General features: G+C 43.7%; 1 protein-coding gene across 3 annotated transcripts in view; it reads left to right on the forward strand.

Moving 5' to 3' along the window:
- The first annotated feature begins 9,842 nt into the window (after positions 1–9,842).
- Positions 9,843–19,833, forward strand: part of GALNT7 (polypeptide N-acetylgalactosaminyltransferase 7) — a 160,806-nt gene continuing 150,815 nt past the window's right edge. For all 3 annotated transcript variants that reach the window (XM_017498518.2, XM_037727878.1, XM_017498516.2), the window contains exon 1: positions 9,843–10,281. In XM_017498518.2, the coding sequence (XP_017354007.1) occupies positions 10,156–10,281 (126 nt within the window). In that variant the 5' untranslated portion in view covers positions 9,843–10,155. The remainder of the gene's footprint in view (positions 10,282–19,833) is intronic.

A 19,833-nucleotide genomic window follows, 5' to 3' on the forward strand; every position in this document is an offset into this window, starting at 1 on the left:
AAAAAAAAAAAAAAAAAAAAAAAAAAAAGGAAAATATATTAATACATGAAAATCTAAACAGAGATGTTTAACAAAACACCAAGCAATTGCTTGCATAGTTTATTTAAATAATGTGTGATGCCAGAGCATTTAGTTTGCTTTACATGTTATTAATTTAACTACTTACAGAGAGCCAGGAACCAAAACAACAAGCCTAATTAGTTGGAATCATCATAGATGAAGAATAATCAAAATATATCCATATTCTGACATATTCTATCCACGTCTACCGTTAGAGACCTACTCTATGCCACCACAATAGCCTCCTAACTGGTCCTTGCTTTTATCTTTTTCTTTTCCAAACCAAACCCAGAAGCCAGAGGCTGTGATCCTATTTAGATATAAGTTAGATGACGCCACCTCTGCATCAAACTGTCCGATGACTTCCCCTGTCACTCTAAATAAATGCCACAGTCTTTACTATGATCTAATGCTCTCCCTACACTTTCTCAGCTACAGCTGTCCTCATGTCCTTGCTTTTCCTCAAACAAGCAGGAAGATTCTTGCATCAGGGCCTCACATCTGCTGCTCCTTGTGCTTGGAGCCATCTCTCCTCAGATACCCACTTGGTGGTGCCCTCAACTCCAGGACTTGTTCAAATATTATCTTCTCAGACTATAAAATGGAAACCTCCCCTTAACCCCTCCCAGCATTCCACGTTGCATTTCCTTGGCTTATTTCTCTCCATTGCATTTATCTTCTAATGTGATCATCTAAATGAAAGAGTTGATCTTTGTATACTCTTAGAAAAAGGCTTGCAATGTAGTGATATAGCAGTTTATTCGATAACAAGACATAATAATATACATATTTGGCTTATTGTCTTGACTCTATGAGGACAAAGGTTTCTGCTTTTAGTTTACTGCTCTATCTCCAGCATCTAGAACAATGACTAGCACATTACACATGCTAAAAAAATGTTGAATAGAAATATCTAAAAATATACAGGAAAGGATCATAGAAAAGGACTCCATTTGTTAAAAATCATTTTATGTGGTTTGAAAAGAGAAGTCATCTCATAAAACCAAGTCCTCAAACATCACTCTCCAAAAAGAAATGTAATTAAAATAATTCAAATTTCATAACTCTTTGCAGCATTGCAAAAGGTACGTTTACCTAAATGGCAGTATTTTGAGTTCCCCTGAAGATCAGCACTCTTGGCTCGCAACTCTCTGTTGTGCCTCTCCAAATGGTCATGTAATGCAGAGCCACATGTTCAAATTAAAGGGAAAATGTACTTCTCATTGTTCAGTTGTTAGAAACTAAACAAAGGATAAGGCTGGGCGTGGCGGCTCATGCCTGTAATCCCAGCACTTTGGGAGGCAGAGGCAGGTGGATCACGAGGTCAGGAGTTCAAGTCCAGCCTGGCTAAAATGGTGAAACCCTGTCTGTATTAAAAATACCAAAAATTTAGCCAGATGTTGTAGCAGGCGCCTGTAATCCCAGCTCCTCTGGGGGCTGAGGCAGAGAATTGCTTGAACCTGGAAGGCAGAGGCTGCAGTGAGCCAAGATCGTGCCACTGCACTCCAGCCTCGGTGACAGAACTGTCTCCAAAAAAAAAAGGATGAAATTTCTGGACATTAGCAGATTTCTAGTCCCTGTCCAGCCTCTTACTTCCTGGATCATTTGGGAAAATCTCCCTGCATCATAATCACTCTGCAGTCTGAATCTCAGTTTATTTGTGTGTAACTGTTTTATCTTGTCTCAAATGCCTAAAAAGGCTTGTAGGCATAGTTCATTACTAAAATAACCCAATTTTATTTAAATTAATCAAAAAACTTTCAGAAGATGGTCAAGCACAGGAATGTCCCCTCCTCCTTTTTTCTCCTGCCCACACATCTTCACACACTTCCAGGGATCCTGCTTATCCAGCTATGCCCAATGTGGTTTAGCCAAGCCTCTCATCTTACATATGGCAGCATGGATTCTCTGGCCTTTTCACTGACATAGTTTCTTTCTATTCCACCCATTGTGTCAAAGTTATGATCTAAGAGATAATCTGTTTTAACAAGGGAGAGGCTTTGTCTTACAGGTTCCCACAATAAAGAATGTCAGGTTCTAGGCATAGCTAGATAAGCAGGATCTCTGGAAGGATGTGATAACAAATTGATAACTGTCTGGAACTAGCCTGGTCACTGATGCAGAGGTTTATGCACACAAACTCTAAGAGGACTTACGGTAATACCATGACAAATACCCGTTTTGAAAACTTTCAGGTCATTTAACTAACCACCCTGCTGAGAACTTGAGTCTTTCTGCAGTGTGCTTCATACCTTAACTTTAAGAAATTTGAGCATTTGAAAGGAAATTAGAAATTTGAGTCTAGCCAAATCTCTCATTCTGCATATAGCTGGGTAGGTATTCTGGCCCTTTCACTGACAGAGTTTCTTTCCATTCACCCATTATTTCAAGGTCATGCTCTAAGAGATTATCAACAGTAACACAGAGAGGCTAGTTTGTCATGTAGGTACTGAGTTCCCACATAAAAGATGTGAGGTTCTGGGCAATGCATTTTGCTTTCAGTGAGCTGACAGGCAGTTTCAAATAGCTGTCAGCTTATTATCTAGGAATTATAGTGCTCATTTTGGTCAGGTAAAATGTACAATACTGTACCCTTCTTTCCCAACACCCAAATAAAGGCAAAACCATCTACCTATAAAATGCTTCTGCAAAACATTTAGATATTATCACCTTTTAAGGGCTATTAAAGGATGCTTCTTATATCAGAAGAGGATTTCTAAATTACAGAAGTCCAAAAACTGTACCAAATTATGAAGAGGTGGTGTTCCACGTTGTGAAATCTGAGGGCTTTTAAATTAGTATTTTTGCTATGCAACTCCCTTTCACCTACGCCTAAAACAGTGCACACAGGAAATCTATTTTCACTCGTTCAGACTCTTAACACTGAGCATTTCTTCTGTTGCAAGCACTGTCAACACACCCAGAGACACAATGCCAAGTTCTAACATGGTCCTTGCCCTTAAGAAACTTGGTCTAATGAAGGTGACAACTGAATAAACAATTATAAAGTTTAGCTCTATATATGCTTTGAGGGAGAACTTTACAGGGTGCTCTGAATGCATGAAGCAGGGTCTTCTAACCTAGCAGTGGGGTAGGGGGATGAAGACAATTAGAAGTTTCTGAAAGAATTGACATACAAATTGAAATCTGAAGGGTTATCAGAGAGTTTGTGGGAGAGGGGTTAGTGTAAGAACTACAGAGAGAGTGTTCTAAGCAAGAGAATAACATACACGAAGGTCTAGACGTGAGAGGAAAGTTAGCCTATTTCAGAAATGGAGACAAAGTCAACATGGCTATAGTTTAAGTTGGAAAAGGGGTGATAACTGACCAGCCATGGGGCTGCAGAGGTAAGCAGAGGCAAGCTCACAAAGGCTTTGTAATAAATGGGGGAGTTTGGGCTTACTTCTAAGAGCAATGGGAAGCTGTTGGAGAGGTTTTAAACAAGAGTGGTAAGAGACCTATCTGTTTCAATCACCTCTGAAATAAATGGTTAAATCAAAAGAGCACTTCTGAATTATGGGAGTTCAAAAACAGTACCAAATTATGAAGAGGAAGTGTTCTACAATGTGAAATCCGAGGGCTTTTAAATAAGTATTTTTGCTTTCAAAACACAGTAAGAGACCCTTAACCTCATCAAATGGAAGCCCTTGACAACAGTCCTTTATTCCAGATGAGCACAACTCAGGAATTATCCATCTCTTAAGCTTATGATAGAAATATTACCCCATGTCAGAAAAAATGTACAAAGGCAGAATTTTACCTTATAGTATTCCATATGAAAGCACAAATTTAAGTCTCAATCACACATCCACATCATAGGAAAATCTCAGAATTTCAGTTGGGAAAGGATGTTAAAGATCACTTCGTCTAACACCTTCATTTTACAGATAAAGGCAGTGTACAGAGCATTTCTTATACAGGACTGTGGATTCTGCCTTGGGCTCTCTCTCCCTCAGATCTTTCATGCAGGGGGAAACTCAGCTTGCCACGTCATGAGTAGCCCTGTGGGGAAGCCCATGTGACAAGGAACTGAAGCCTCCCACCCCCAGCCAGTGAGGAACTGAGGCCTGTCCACTGGCCATGTGGGTTAACTTGGCAGCAAATTCTCCAGGCCCAGTTGGTTATGATGGTAGCTCCAGCTGACGGTCTGGTAAGAACTTCATGAGAGATCCTGAGCCAGACCACCTTGCTAAGCCACTCTTAGATTCCTGACTTCAGAAACTGTGTGAAATAATAAATGTTTGTTGTCTCAAAGTGCTAAATTTTGGAGTAATCTGTTAAGCAGTAACGATAGCTAATCAACAGTACACAAAATTAATAAATTCTTAACAAACTTAAACTATGCTTTCCTTGATATCTAAATAGTAATTATTATTATTTTTTGAGATGGAGTCTTGCCCTGTCGCCAGGCTGGAGCGCAGTGGTACGATCTCAGCTCACTGTAACCTCTGCCTCCCAGGTTCAAGCAATTATCCTGCCTCAGCCTCCTGAGTAGCTGGAACTACAGGCATGTGCCACCACGCCAAGCTAATTTTTGTATTTTTAGTAGAGACAGGCATTCATCATATTGGCCAGTATGGTCTCAATTTCTTGACCTCATGATCTGTCCACCTAGATCTCCCAAAAAGTGCTGGGATTACAGGCCTGTGCCACCATGCCCGGCCAATAGTAATTATTCTCTAAACTATAAAATGTATCTTCCTTTAAAGATACCACCAATGGTGTTCTTCTTTAAAAAGAGGTGATTAAATGGCTTATAGAATAGGTGATAGGATATTTAGTAATTTAGAGGTCACTGACTCTAATCTGAGTTCTTGGCAACCAGACATAGTTAATATTGAAATTTGTTTGCAAATAATTCACCATGGCTGCATGTTCCCATTTCAATGCAGGTGTGTGTGTGTGTGTGTGTGTGTGTGTGTGTGTGTGTGTGTGTGTTTAAATCTTAGTACATACAAAAATATGAACCCTAATTAAAACTACCCTTTCTTCTTAGTTCTGAGTAGCCTTAGTAGGATGCTGAGTAAGGGGGAAACAACAGCCTATCAATTGATGATGATGAACATGTGTAAAATAATCACTTTGCTAATTTAATAAAACCCCCAAAGTTTTATCCTTGGAAGAAAAAACCTCCCAATGAGGAGGAATAGCAATTGAAGTAAACCTGACCCCTCTTCTAAGTTTCATCTGCCTTTTATATTTTCAATCCCATTATTCAGTCAGCATTTCATCAAGAAATACTCAGTTCTTTCCACATATCAGACACAGGTAACAATAACGAACTAGTTAGACAAGTCTCCACCTTCATGTATACCTTTATCTGGGTATAGGAAAAAGAAATTAAGCAATTACAATATAGTGGTAATCATGAGGAAAGGGGAAGCAGAAGGTGCAGTGGAAGCACCTACCAGGATGCCTACCCAAGTACTTTGGTGGGAAGGGACATAGGAGTGTGGAGTGGGACATGTGAGAGAGACTCGAAAAAGCTTTTTGTAACTGACATCTAAGTGTGATGTTAAGATGTTAGAAGGTATTTCAGGCAAAAAGAACTCCCTGTACAAGGGCCTGAAGGTAAGTGAGTTACATTTAAAAACCCAGAAGTTCAGCTTGGCTGCAGCATAGAGAAGACAGGGAAGCATGGTGAGGGCCCCAAGGGAGTGTAGCCCCCAAATGGGTACAATTCCCTCTGGTGGGCTTCCCTTTAACAGAGTTGACATGGTGGAGAAATTAAAAAATAATAAAGCTTTAGGCTCTGACCTCTTGCACACTACAGTGCCTGAAAACATTTATGTTCCAGAACCAGAGGGCTAGTCCAGTCTGGCAAGAATTATGAGGTTAGAAAAAAACCTGCTTTGAATCCCACCTTGACAGCAGTAATACTCACATCAGGTTGTGTAGAGGTTAGGTGAAATAATAAATGTGAAGCATCTTACACACACTAGCTACTCAGAAATTTCTTTTCCCTTCAGTTACCTTGCTTCTGAGCTCCCAGCTGGACTCTGAGCTGAAGATGCCATGTCACCATCCACCACACATGACCCCATGACTTGTCAGAGGACAATGCTTCTCTTGGCGATCTCTGTGTCCATCTCATTCAGTTCTAGTCTCTATCCTCTTCCTTAGTGACTATTATCCCAGGAACTGCAGCATTCATAAAACAAGAAGTATAGCCACACACACCTGAGACTTGTCCCATTATACTAAGTGTACTTTATATATGTACTTGACCTCAGTTATTACTACTTTTGAGAACATTGTGAGGTTGAGTATTGTAATCACTGTTTAGCAGATAAAAGCCCTAGGTTCAGAGACATACGCGATTTATCTTGATCTAAGCTTTGAATGTAGCTCCTCATTTTCTAAACAGAGTTCTGTTAACTCTACAAAGTCTGCTTCCCAGCAAATATTGCAATGGGCATATGTTTTAAGGTATACTTGTACTTTTTTTTTTTTTAACTTTTAAGTTCAGGGGTATATGTGCAGGTTTGGTACATAGGTAAACTTGTGTCATGGGGGTTTGTACAGATTACTTCATCACCCAGGTATTAAGCCTAGTACCCATAAGTTATTTTTCCTGATCTCCCTCCTCCTGCCCTCCACCTTCTGATAGGCCCCAGTTTGTGTTGTTCCCATCTATGTGTCCACATGTTCTAATCATTTAGATCCCACTTATAAGTGAGAACATACGGTATTTTGTTTTCTGTTCCTGTGTTAGTTTACTTGCAGTTTCTTTTAAATGTTATTAGGTCTCAGAGAAACAAGCTTTTACAACTATATACCTATTAATCAATATACAACTATATAACTATATACTCTTTCACACATATTTTAAGTTCTCTACATGTAAAACTAAAGGGGGAGGGTAGTGGTGGTGGTCGCAGGATGTTCTCAGAATACTAGGACCTTCAAAGAACCATTCCCAGTACTTTGATGATAGGTATCACTTTCATTTGCATATTTATGCAGCTATGCTCATAATAGTAAAAATAAAGTTTCCTACTTTTTTTTTTTGAGACAGAGTCTTCCTCTGTTGCCAGGCGCCAGGCTGCAGTGCAGTGGCGCCATCTCGTCTCACGGCAACCTTCGCCTCCCAGGTTCAAGCAATTCTCCTGCCTCAGCCTGCCGAGTAGTTAGGACTACAGACATACACCACCACACCCAGCTAAGTTTTGTATTTTTTAGTAGAGACGGGGTTTCACCAAGTTGGCCAGGATGGTCTCAATCTCTTGACCTCATGATCCACCTACCTTGGCCTCCCAAAGTGCTGGGATTATGCGTGAGCCACTGTGCTGGACCAAGCTTCCTACTTTCTTAATAATAAAAAACTGTCTCCCCTGTGAAAATAGCAGAAATGCAAGATTTAATTATTCAGGTGGACTTCAGCTGCTGATTTTAAATGAAATTATTCTTATTCTCTTATGGTCACAGTAAGATGCCTTGTAAGTTACCTATTTCCAGCCCAGTCTCCATCTCCTATAAAAAGGAGTCCAGGTGGGCCATGGTGGCTCATGCCTGTAATCCCAGCATTTTAAGAGACAAAAAAGGGAGGATGGCTGGAGGCCAGGAGTTTCAGACCAGCCTGGGCAACAGGACCCTGTCTCTACAAAAATATAAAAAATAAATAGCAGCGCATTATGACTCACACCTGTAGTCCTGGCTATTCAGGAGGTTGAGACAGGAAGATCACTTGAGCCCAGGAGTTCCAGGCTGCAGTGAGCTATGAATGTGCCACTGCACTCCAGCCTGAGATAGAGCAAGACCTTGACTCAAAAAATAAACAAAGAAAAGGAGTCCACCTCACTTCTGAACAGTTCAAGTTGAGTCCATAAATGAGCCTATTCTTGCCTTTCAAAATTGTCTACAGAAGACTTTTCCCAACCCCCTACCCTGCTTCCTTTCAGTATTTCTCCAAAGGTGGTGCAGATTGCTGGAATCAAAATCACTAGGGTACTGATTAACAGGAGACTCCTGGGTCCCAACACTGATCTGAATCACCACCAAGAAACGGTGCATTCGCTTTTCATATCACATTACAAGGCAGATTCCTACTTCATGAATTACACATTCCAGATTTTTTTTTTTTTTTTTTTTTTTTACCAAAAAATGGTCTCAGGAGAAATATCTCTCAGCTTCCAGTTAAAACAACTGGTTTTAACCTAAAGGGCTGATACAAATGCTGAATCAAGCAGTGATTTGTGTTTAACCCTTGACAGTCCCTCTTTCCAGGTGCTCTATATAGTGGACTTCTACAGATGTACAATCATTCAGCCAACTAATAATACACCTAACTACAATCCATCCTACATTTCCAGAACCCATCACTTTAGATATTTTGTGGAAATTCTGAAATTATAGTATCTGCAGAGCTCCCTGATACCCTAGCTATTGTAAGCCAAGCTAAAACACACATGAAGGTAGTCTGGTACAATTCTTTATTTGATGATTTAAAAGGTTTCATTCTAAAACTTTACATAACTGGGTTTTGTTTTAAAGCAAAAACTTGCAGATATAACACAGTGTGAGAAAAAAGAATCAGCTTTCACCATCTTAAAACTTAGGATAGGCCAGGCGCAGTGGCTCACGCCTGTAATCCTAGCACTTTTGGAGGCCGAGGCAGGTGGATTGCCTGAACTCAAGAGTCGAGACCAGCCTGGGCAAAACAGAGAAACCCTGGCTCTATTAAAATTTAAAAAAAAAAAAAAAATTAGCTGGGCATGGCAGCATGCACCTGTAGTCCAAGCTACTCTGAAGTCTGGGCCAGGAGAATTCCTTGAACCCTGGAAGCAGACGTTGCAGGGAGGCGGAGGGGGCCGAAGTTGCACCACTCCACTCCACTCCAGCCTCGGCGACAGAGCCAGACTTTGCCTCAAAAACAAACAAAAACAAAACTCTGGATAAAATCTTAAAACGTTTTGTTCGATTTAAATTAGCAGTTTAGGATATAGTACACTGATAATGTAATCACATACACTCTGGTATAAAGTCATAGGCATCTTTATTGGGAGATATGGGCCGAAAAATTATTTCCTCAAGGCGGGGAATTTGGCTAAACATTTACCAATATCCTTTCCTTTGTAATTTAGGTAACATAGGTAGAAAAGGCGTTTGAAAAGCGGAAATCAAGTGGCAAAAATCAGGTCTGAGGGAGGAAATGAGGGTGGAGTTGCTTTAAAAACCTGAAATCCGTGGTCCTCGGATTTGAAACTTACCAGCCTGTGAACAAGGTTGGTATTGCTTATTGGCGTAAGACGAATGCCTTTCTTTTCATTAGCTCAAGAGAAAGAAATACTGCCTTTCCAAGTGAGCTCCTCCAATCCAGTGATATTTGCACATCTCACCTGGGCCTTTCGGTTACAAATCCACCACCTTAAGGAGCCGTGTGAAAAAGCAAGAACAATCAATAAGAAAAAAAAAAAAAAACCCTTCAGCTATAAATCAGCCACGTGGAGCTGCTGCAGCAGCAGCGGCGGTAGTCCCACTTCCTGGTTGGCTTCCTGCAAGCCTCTCGGTAGGGGGCTCAGGGCAGTGGATCTAGGGGAAGAGGTGCAGCCAAGAGCCTCTCTAAGTCCGCCGGAGGGGGTGGCGGGTCAGGGGTTCCCGGAGGGCACGGACGTTAGAGACGGAGTTATGGTCCATAATTGCAATAAAAGTTTGGGAATCTGAAGGCTTTAAGGAGCTGAGCTGCAGGGCAAAGGCTAAGGACCAGACCTGGGGAAAGTGCAAGTTAGTTGCAAGGTAGCAGGGGGGCTGTGAAGGGGGCTCGCGCGGAGAGCAGAGACTGCGGATCTGGAAGGGGGCAGGTAGAAAGGAAGGCTGCCTGGAAGAGCTAGGCGCCCGGGTCGGTCGGAGCTCTGCGGTGGCCGCCGGAGGAGAGGGGGCCGCGGGAGGGGCGGAGGGAAGAACCCGGGGGAAGGTAGAGACGAGGGGAGTTCCGGATCTGGAGCTGGAAAGGGCAGGCAGCGGAGAGGGCGGCAGCCGTAGCGGTAGGGGTGGGGGGAAGAGGAGGAGGAGGAGAGCCGGAGGAGGGGGAAGGAGGGAGGGGAGAGCGGTGGCGGCGGCTGCGCCGGGCTGTGAGTCTCTCGCCGCCGGAGGAAGATGAGGCTGAAGATTGGGTTCATCTTACGCAGTTTGCTAGTGGTGGGAAGCTTCCTGGGGCTAGTAGTCCTCTGGTCTTCCCTGACCCCGCGGCCGGACGAGCCGAACCCGCTGAGCAGGATGAGGGTGAGTGAACCGCCCGGCCCCCTCCGGCGGCAGCGACCTGCAACTTGTTTTGTTTGCCCGCGTGTGGCGGGAGCGGGGGGCGGCGGGGTTGCGGCACAGCGTGGGCACCACGGCTCCGCAGGTGGTGCTGGCGAAGCGCGGGCCGAGGGGGCACCGAGCGCGGCGCACCCCGTCCCCCTGGCCGCCGCCGGCCCGCCCCCTCGCCGCCCCTTCCTCGGCTCTTCCCCGCCCCGGGCTCCGCCGCCGACACTCGCGCTGCAGCGGCAGCGTCTCGGGTGATCGCTCTCCGTGCCGGGACTGCGGGCGGAGCGGGCGGAGAGCCGGGTCCTGGGGGCCGCGGCTGCCCGGCGTCCCACTCTTGGGGGCCGGGACCGCCACGCTCGCAGCCGGGGGACGCGAGGTTGGTCCAGGCTGCGGCCTGTGGCGCGTACAGGCCTGAAGGAGGCGAGATGCCGCTGCTGCCACCGCCGGTCCTGTGTACCAGGCCCCTCATTCCAGCCTTCCCTCCCGCCGCCTCCCGTCTGGGGGTGTTCGCAGCACCGGGCTCCCCCGGCCCGCCCGCCCGGGAGTGGGAGGGCGATGGCGCCCCGCCTCCGGCTCTTACGGAGAGCGCGCCTCCCCCTCAACTCCGGCGGCGGGGAGCCGGGGCGCGAGGAGCCACCGAGGCCTCGCCCGGACCGCGCGTCCCCCTCGCGTCCCTGGGCGAGGGAGGGGCGGTTGGCGGGAGATGGCGGAGGGGCGTCCCCGCCCCGGCGGCCGCCCCCAGTTCCCCGTCCCCGACTCCGCGTCTGGGGAAGCCCCTGCTCTGGCGGCGCTGGGGCGCTGTCGGGGGGAGAGGAGCAGTTCCTCTTCCCGGGCTGCGGCAGGGCTGCTCCGGCCGGAAAACTAACTTGTGTCGGCGCCCGGCCGCCCCGCGCCGGCTGCTGCGGGCTACCTCAGGCCGACGCCGAGGGGAGCGGCGGCGCGGAGCTGGCGGCGGCTCCTCAGGGACGCATTTGTCTGCCGCCCAGGGCGCGAGTGTGAGCGCTGACATTCCTTGGATTTGGAGGGTTTAGTCAGGCGCCGCGGAACATTAGTTACCCGGAGCCGCGCCGCGCGGGGAAGTGGCCGCGGCCACTGCGGCTTCAGTGATCCGGCAGCTGGCGGCGCGCAGCGGCCTCGCCCGCACCATGACCTGCTTTCCCCTGGATGCACCGTGGTGCCCGCTGCTTCCTCGTCCCTAGGCTTGGGGGGGTAGGAGAGGGCGTGAGGGGCTCACGACCGCGAGATGGCGAAGCTGCAGGAGGAATCCAGTCACTCTCTGTTGTCAAGTGCTTTTTGCAAATGTGATAAGCATTGCTTCTATGTCATGTTTATCAACTTTCCTTCTGGGAAGTTAGCGTCAGGAAGTTGGGCAGAAAGGCTTGTGGCGTCCTTTCAAGAGTAAGAATCCTAGGAGGAGATCCCATTATCAGCTCTTTGCCTGTATCATGAGATTAGATGTAATCGGTAAGTTTCAGTATTTGAAGTCTACAGCAGTGGAATCCCTTTGTAATATCTGGGATGGATTCCCATCTAAGTAATCTGAATGGATGATAATGAAAAGTATCAGTTTTCCTTTTCAGTACGTTTGCGGTTTTAAGCTTCTTAGCTCATGGAGTGATGCCGACCTTTTTATGATTTTCCTCTCGATATGACTTATTGACAGGATAACTGAAAATTGCAATGGAGGATATTTGTTTTAAGTCATCGGATGGCTTTTTACATGCAGCTGGAAATGTTTAACCCCCTATTTCCTGGGAGAGAAACTGACGAAAAACTGGCAAAACTAGGTTCAGAATGTCCCGCCGTTCAGATGGTCTTTGAAAGAGGTGGTGGAACGGCAGCATCACTTGCCAACTCGTGGAATGTTTTATTAGTGCACATGAAGGGTGGGCCATATGCCCATTTCAATACTATATGGTGATGATATCTTGATTTTTTTTTGTTTCAGTGTACTTAATAAAGTTTCTCAGTGGATCCAGTGTAATTTCTATCATTTATCAAAGACAAAAGCTAGATTTTAAAGACAACATAATTAACATTAAGAAGAATGCTTGCATATCAGAAGAGCAAGAAAGACCATTTTATTGGCTTCCCAGGTAAACAGTAATGTAAGCAATTTAAAGTGTAGTTTATGAGTAATGAGAGCATAAATAAGGGATTATTGTTTCCCTTTAATGAAGACTAACCTAGGAAGCTTTTAAGATACAGTGCTAGAAGGACAAATCCTGTAGGGAGGATTCTGACTCCTGAGTTTCTCCTCCCCCTTGTGGTTCTTTTACTTAGGTGATTATTGCAAATATTCCACCCATTGTGAAATGTCTGCTTCTCTTTAATGCTGATCTACATATGGACTTTTTTGGATCCCTTTAAATGGCCTGAAGGATCCAGTTTACCAGGTCTGGGTTCTGCCTCTACACCAGCAAGCTTGTAATTGTGGCTCCATCTGCCCTGTGCCACTTTTTGTCTTGAACTATGAATATTTCAGACGCTAAAGTCTGTTATAGCCTAGACGACTTGAGATGGTCCTTCCACATCTGTGCTATTTCCTGGCTTGAGGTCTGCCCACCTGTGGAGTGAAGACAAAAGAAACATGTTTCTTATTTCCTTCCGTCTCTGGACCTCTTGCCCTTTCTCTGAGGTGAATGATGTGAAAAATGACCTCATGTTTTCGAATATATTCTCTTGTGTGATTTTAAATATTGATTTATTTAAACATTAAGTGCCTGTTATGTACCAGGCATGGTACTAGTTGTTAAGAAAATACTTGTCCTTAATCTCATGGATCTTGTAAAAACCACACAGTAATCAAACCTCCGCATATATATAGATAAAAATTTTGCTACATGCTTTCATAGTGAAAACCGTAGGGCACAAGAAAATGGAGGAATCTGGTCATAAAAGCCTTACCTGAGGAAATACCTGTTAGCAATACCAAATCCAAACAGATCTGAAGCAACTCGATTCTTACCTCCTTGTAAGAAATAATTTATTAGAGGGGCATAAGGCAGAGTGAGAAACTGAGGCAAGTTTTTGAGCAGGGGTGAGAGTTTATTAAAAAGCTTTAGAGCTGGAATGGAAGGGAGTAAAGTACATATTGAAGAAGGCATGTGGGTGATTTGAGAAATCCAGATACCTCATCTGACCCTCGACTTAGGGTTTTATACATTGGTCTGATTCCAGGGTTTGCATTTCTTTCCCCTGATTCTTCCTTTCGGGTAGTCTGTCTGCAAGTGCAGAGGCCTGCCAGCAGTGGGGAGGGGCCCCATGCAGTGGGTTCACTGCAGTTGTATTCATGCTCACTTGAGGCATTTTTCTCTTACCTGTTGAGCCTTCCTAGAGGAAGGTCATATACCAGTTAAAAGCTGCCATTTTGCCTATTAGGGCACATGCTGGAGCCCACTCGCCCAACTCCTGAGATCTTATCAGGAACCTGCTGATCACCAGCTTTAGGTGTTTTCTATTTTTTGGGAGATTGCCTTTCCATGGTGTTGGCTGCCACCAAGTATATTTCAGACAGTTTAATAACTGCCTGATCATCACTTGATGACCACCTGACATTCCTGGTTGGGGGCAGGGAAGAGGGGCTTTCCTGCCCTGCTCATGTCTGCCTAGCTGCCTACTCAGATGACTTTTGAGGTGAAATCTGAACATTTCAAGAAGACTAGTTAATCTGGAAATGGGTGGGAGCATTCTTGAGAAGGAGCATTTGTGCAGAGGTCCTGAGGCAGGAGGTAGCATGGATGAAATAGTGAGAAACTAAGAGATAAATATTGTAACATGGAGAGTGAGAAGAGAAGTAGAAAGATGCTACACAGGAAAACATGGGTCTTGTAAACCATGCTAAGGATAGAACTTAAGTTCAGTGAGAAGGCGTTGAAGGATTTTAAGTAGGGGAGAGTGGATTTGTGTTTTGAAAAGATCACTCTGGCTGCCTACCGAAAGTATGTATTTGTCTATAGAACAGGTGGCAGGAGTCCTGGTGGGGGTTGTAATTATTTAGGTGGGACATGTGTTTGCTTGTATTGGTAGGAGCAAACACATGTCCCACCTGAATAATTACAACCCCCGCCAGAACTGGTAGAGATAGAAAAAAATAAATAGATTCAAGAGCTCCTAAAGATGCAAAGACATCAGGATTTGGCTACTGGATGTGATAGCAAAGGTGTCAGGAGGACTCGGATGATAGATTATTTGTTCCATTATGGAAAGTTCCGAAAGCAAAACGTATACCTTCTTGTATTTTATTATTATGGGAAGCCTTATTTTTTTAGTCTGTGACCTCAGGATATTTTAAGGTTAGCATTTCTTAAGATTATCTGTTTAGACTTGCAAAGCACAGAAAGTTCCTTTAATTAAATGAATTATAATATATCTCAGACTGACACCATTGATCTCAGGTTTTAGCCCTGAGTGACTGTCTACAGTTGACTCATAAGCCTCTGAAAATAAAGGTTTTTAAAGGAAATGTTGACAGATCCATTTAAACAGCAGTCCCCCACCTTTTTAGCACCAGGGACCGGTTATATGGAAGACATTCCATAGACTGGGGCGGGGGAGGGGGGGTTGAGTTGGGTTGGGTGGGGGGATGGTTTTGGGATGAAACTGTTCCACCTCAAATCATTACGTGTGAGATTCTCCTAAGGAGCATGCAACCCAGATCCCTTGCAGGCAGTTCACAATAGAGTTCATGCTCCAGTGAGAATCTAATGGCACCACTGATCTGACAGGAGGCCTCGCTCAGGCAGTAATGATTGCTTGCCAGCCTGCTACTCACCTCCTGCTGTGCGGCCTGATTCCTAACAGGCCATGGACTGATATCTGTCCATGACCCAGGATTGGGGACTCATGCATTAAAACATTCAGTACTGGTGAGAAGCTGTGTGTAAACTAATGACTCTCTGGATACTCAAATGCAACTTTAGTGAAGTCATTAATGCCACTTAGGTTCAGAGTGTACGTAGTAGGACTAATTCAGAAACTACTAGGCCAAGAGGTTTTATTGATAGGTAAGCTAATAGGTTTGAAAGGAATAGAGCTTAAATGAAGATTAGTGTCTGAATTGATTACCCTGGCAGTGAAGTTCCACCTTCCAAAGCCATTTTATCCCAGTGATGATCAGTTGTAACCGGAAAAATTCTGCTCTTGAACATGATATCGTATTTCAAATGGAAGCTCCATTTATACTATTAGGGATGGAGCTATCACTCAGTGAAAGTGTGGTGTCTTAAGTGGTCACTGTTCTGTTTCCCAGGCTACATGCCTTAAGATTGGTTTTTGTTTTCTTTGCTGTTTTCAATCTCCCATCCTCCTTCTCCCCCCACGCATAAAAATGATAAAACTCTCACATCACCAGGTGTGAGAAATCTAGGGTTTGTAGATTTCATGAAATTAATTCGAACTTTTGCATGCATCTGCATTTTTTTTCTAGGCTGATAATCAGAAGCTTTCATGTTTCCTAAAGTGTCCTCTAAACCAAACAAGGCTTCCAACCACTGACTATGTGCCCTTTCAAGGCAGGGTTCATGTTTCCTATTCATTGAGTATTTCCTTCATCTTTCCTGGTGCTGATTTTATGGAAGGCACATATTAAATGTTTTTCATACAAACTAAAATACATCCATTTATGTCTCCCACATAGGTCTGAACATTCTGGAAATGTTTGGCAAATTCCTAAGAATAGCTGTAATTATCACTTCTGTGGAAACATTTCCCATCCAGTGGTCTGTGTGAGGTCAGGGATCAGCCCTGTTACCACCTCCTTGCCCCTGCCCCTCTCTTCATCCTCCCCTCCCTAAGACCCCATGAAAAACGCTGAGAACACCTGAAGTGGAAGTTCCTGCTCTCACAATCTAGTTGGGGGTGGGGGAGAGCTATTCCTTAATCTGGTAGCAATATAAAGAAGTAATATAAGAACTGTTGCAAGGATATGTTTCGTCAGTAATCAAACCAGTAGATGGAGAAGGCTTAAAATAGCCTTTTGGGGAGTGCACAATTACTAGTAAAGAGAGAATGGAAACTGTTGAACAGCAGTCTGTTTTATGATTTAGGCTGGTTGCATGGGATGGGAGATAACGTGGGAATACGACTGGATTTCTGTATAAACTATGTTAGATCGGACAATAGTAAATTGGAGAAACAGGAAGAGAAAATAATGCATCATGAATGAAAAGCAAAATTCTGAGCTTGAGCCATCTGTAAACAGAATATGTGGCAATTCTAATGAGTTATTTAAAAAGTTGGTCAGCAAGATTTGAGTAGCTATTGAATGCAGGAAAATGATCATGATTATTCAGCTTCAAACTAGATAATTGTCTTTGTTCGTATTTTGAATTTCGATTCTCATTCCTGAAGAATGAATGTACAATCTGAAAAGTAGCTAAATTAAGAATTTCGGTAATAACAACAACAATAATAGTTTACATATATTGAATCCTTACTTTAGGCCAAATAAATATTCAACATGTATTTTGTTGTTTATTTGTAACAACCACCCTCTATTGCAAGTTTGATGGAATCCCCACTTTATAGATGAGACTGGTATGGTATAGAGAGGTAAAGTCTTTGTCCAAGGTCATTCACTTAATTGTAGAGCCAGGATTCACTCTGAGGTGTTCTAACTTCAGAGCTGTGTTCTCTGATCTTGCACTACAGTTTTTAATAACACAGGCAAGTACACATGGACTACATTGAAAGGTGGATATGTAGACGCTAGCAGGATAATTTCAGATAAACACTGAAGACAATACAGATGGTCCCTGACTTACCATGATTCAGCTTATGATTTTTGACTTTTCGATGGGTTTATCTATATGTAACCCTGTCATATGTATGAGAGCATCTGGACTTAAGTTGTCTTACGATTCTTCAAGTTTACAATGGATTTGTTGTGGGGTGTAACCCTGGTAAGTTGAGGAGCATCTGTACATGGTAATATGAAAGAGAATGGGAGGCCAGGCATGGTGGCTCATGCTTGCAATACCAGCACTTTGGGAGGCCTAGGCAGGCAGATCACTCGAGGACAGGAGGTTGAGACCAGCCTGGCCAAGATGGTGAAACACCATCTCTACTAAAAATACAAAAATTAGCCAGGTGTGGACGTCTGTAATCCCAGCTACTCAGGAGGCTGAGGCAAGAGAATTGCTTGAAGCCAGGAGGCAGAGGTTGTAGTAAGTGGAGCTTGCACCACTGGGCAAGTGGAGTTTGCTCCAGCCTAGGCAACAGAATGAGACTCCATCTCAAAAAAAATTTTTTTTAAAAAAGAGTATGGGGTGGAAGAATGGGTTTGAAGCCAGTATGTCTGGAGTTTGTTGAGTTTGGAGGGAGTACAGTTCTGAATTGCTTGAAGATGTAGTCAGGACTCAGATGATGGGGATGTGTGGCTCCTGTGGTCTGTTATTTGGGTGATTATTTGTTTTGGTTTACATTTGCTGCCCATTAGCCATTATTATCCTTTCACTCTCAGAAGTGTCCTGAGTTGGAGGGTAAGTTACATGGGTGTCTCGCTGAAAATGTATGTTCCTAGATAAACAAAATGAGTAATAACCCATTTTGGCCACAGTTTGTGTGTGGGCGAGATGCGCAAGTAAACAGTTGTGGTGGGTAAAACAAAACTGTGTTAGTTAAGTCCACTGGGTCCTGTGGAATTACAGAGAAAGCAGCATCTAATGTATGGGGCTCGATGCTGTCCGAGAGCTTGTGTTGTAAAAAGACATGTTGGAGGGATGACGACAGAGGAGACTGTGTGCAACAGTGTAAATGACTGTGACCAATCCTGGGGACTACATGACTGGAAAATTGGGTGGAGAGGAATGGAATAGAGGACCTTAGATAAATAGAATCTGAGCCATGAAAGACTTTGAATGTCATAGCTGGGCTATAAGGAATAATTTGGAAACAGTGCAAGCTAGCTTTCAGTAAAGAGAGAGTTATGTCTGAAGGATATAATGAAGCGTAAACTATGGAGAAGGCCCTAGAAACTGAATACAGAGGGAGAGATGATGGAAGTATAATAGAACTGCCCAGTGGGAGGAGGAATCATTCTGGATGGTAAAGGAAAGGAAGGTTGTTGATGTCTTTAGGAGGAATACAACTGTCCAAAGCACTGGCTCTCAAACTTTGTAGGCTTCAGAATCACCTAGAGGGTGTGAGAAAACAGATTACTCAGCCACATGCCCAGAATTTCTGATTGAGTAGACTTAGGGTAGGGCAGGTAATTTGCATTTCTAACTAGTTCCCTGGGGATGCTGTTGCTGCTGGTCCAGTGATCCTGCTTTGAGGGGTAACAGTCTAGACATTATATAGATTTGGGGGCTGCAAAATGAAAAATGTGATTTGGGCATAGAGTATTTTATAGACCACAGGTCAGTGGGGTGAAGGTGTCTAACCAAATAGATGGAGCTCAGAATGGAATCAGAAGTGGATGCATTTCATTGGCCAGAGAGTGGTATCTGAAGCTCAGGGAGCTGATTGGTATGTTAAAGGGAGTCTGTGTGGATGGAGGAAAAAAATGTGTGTAGGAAGCAAGAAACATGGAAAATGCCTTCTTTTAGGCTATAGGAGGTTAGTGCCGAGAGAGGAAGAAGGCAGGGACGGAAGTAAAATGACTTAGACACTATTGCCTGACCGTGAGCAAAAATAATTCTTTTAAGGGCAGGGCCATCAACAAATGCAAGTGTTACAATATTTGAGGACTGATTAGAATGAAAGCTGAAGTAAGTGGCTGTGAAAGCATTACCTGCCTGTGAAGCTAACCAGTAGTACTTTGGTCCAGAGAGGGACTGTGACAGCATCGTCATTGGCATCAGTAAATATTATGGCCCAGGAAAACTGGCCTAGATGATAAAGAAGTTCAGGTCATGAATGGTCATCTTCATTGTGGGAAAATACCAATAGAGAAGAAGTTTTATTAAAGAACTGTAACTATCAAAGAGGAACTTAACCCATTTTTGGTTATATCTGGGCTACCATAACTATGTGCCTTTCAACCTCTCCCTACCCACAACTCTGTGTGTGTGTTTGTGTGTGTACACCTATATATACATATTTTAGTTGTGATTGTATATAATATATAAGCTATATATTGGAACACATATTAGTCATTTTTTTACTCAACTCTGAAACCCAGTGATTTGAAAAGCTGTGACTAGAAAAGTAATTTACACTTAAAGTTGGAAAAGAAATTTTATTCTGAGAACATTAGGCAATTTTCAGTTTTTAGTACATTAATTTGACTGAAGTGTATTAAAAAATAGAATAGCAAAACTGTATGCTCAGCATTTCAATACTCTTAGTTTTTAAAAATGAGGTTTACCTTTTAATTCTAGTTCAGCCCTGTGGTACCGAAAGCAACACTGAGACAACTTGAACTGCAGTCACCCAGGGCCTACATCTTTTTGGAGAGGGAAGAGCTAACTTTCAGTTGCTTCATTTGCTAAGAATCCTGAACATTTCCAAATGTGAAATGTTCTCATTTCTGCACTATTATAAATTCCCTTCTGGGCTCCCCAGGCTTCATAGCGTTTTTTGGTT

The sequence above is a fragment of the Cebus imitator genome, unplaced genomic scaffold (assembly GCF_001604975.1).
Source record: "Cebus imitator isolate Cc_AM_T3 unplaced genomic scaffold, Cebus_imitator-1.0 Scaffold243, whole genome shotgun sequence".
Taxonomy (NCBI): Eukaryota; Metazoa; Chordata; class Mammalia; order Primates; family Cebidae; genus Cebus; species Cebus imitator.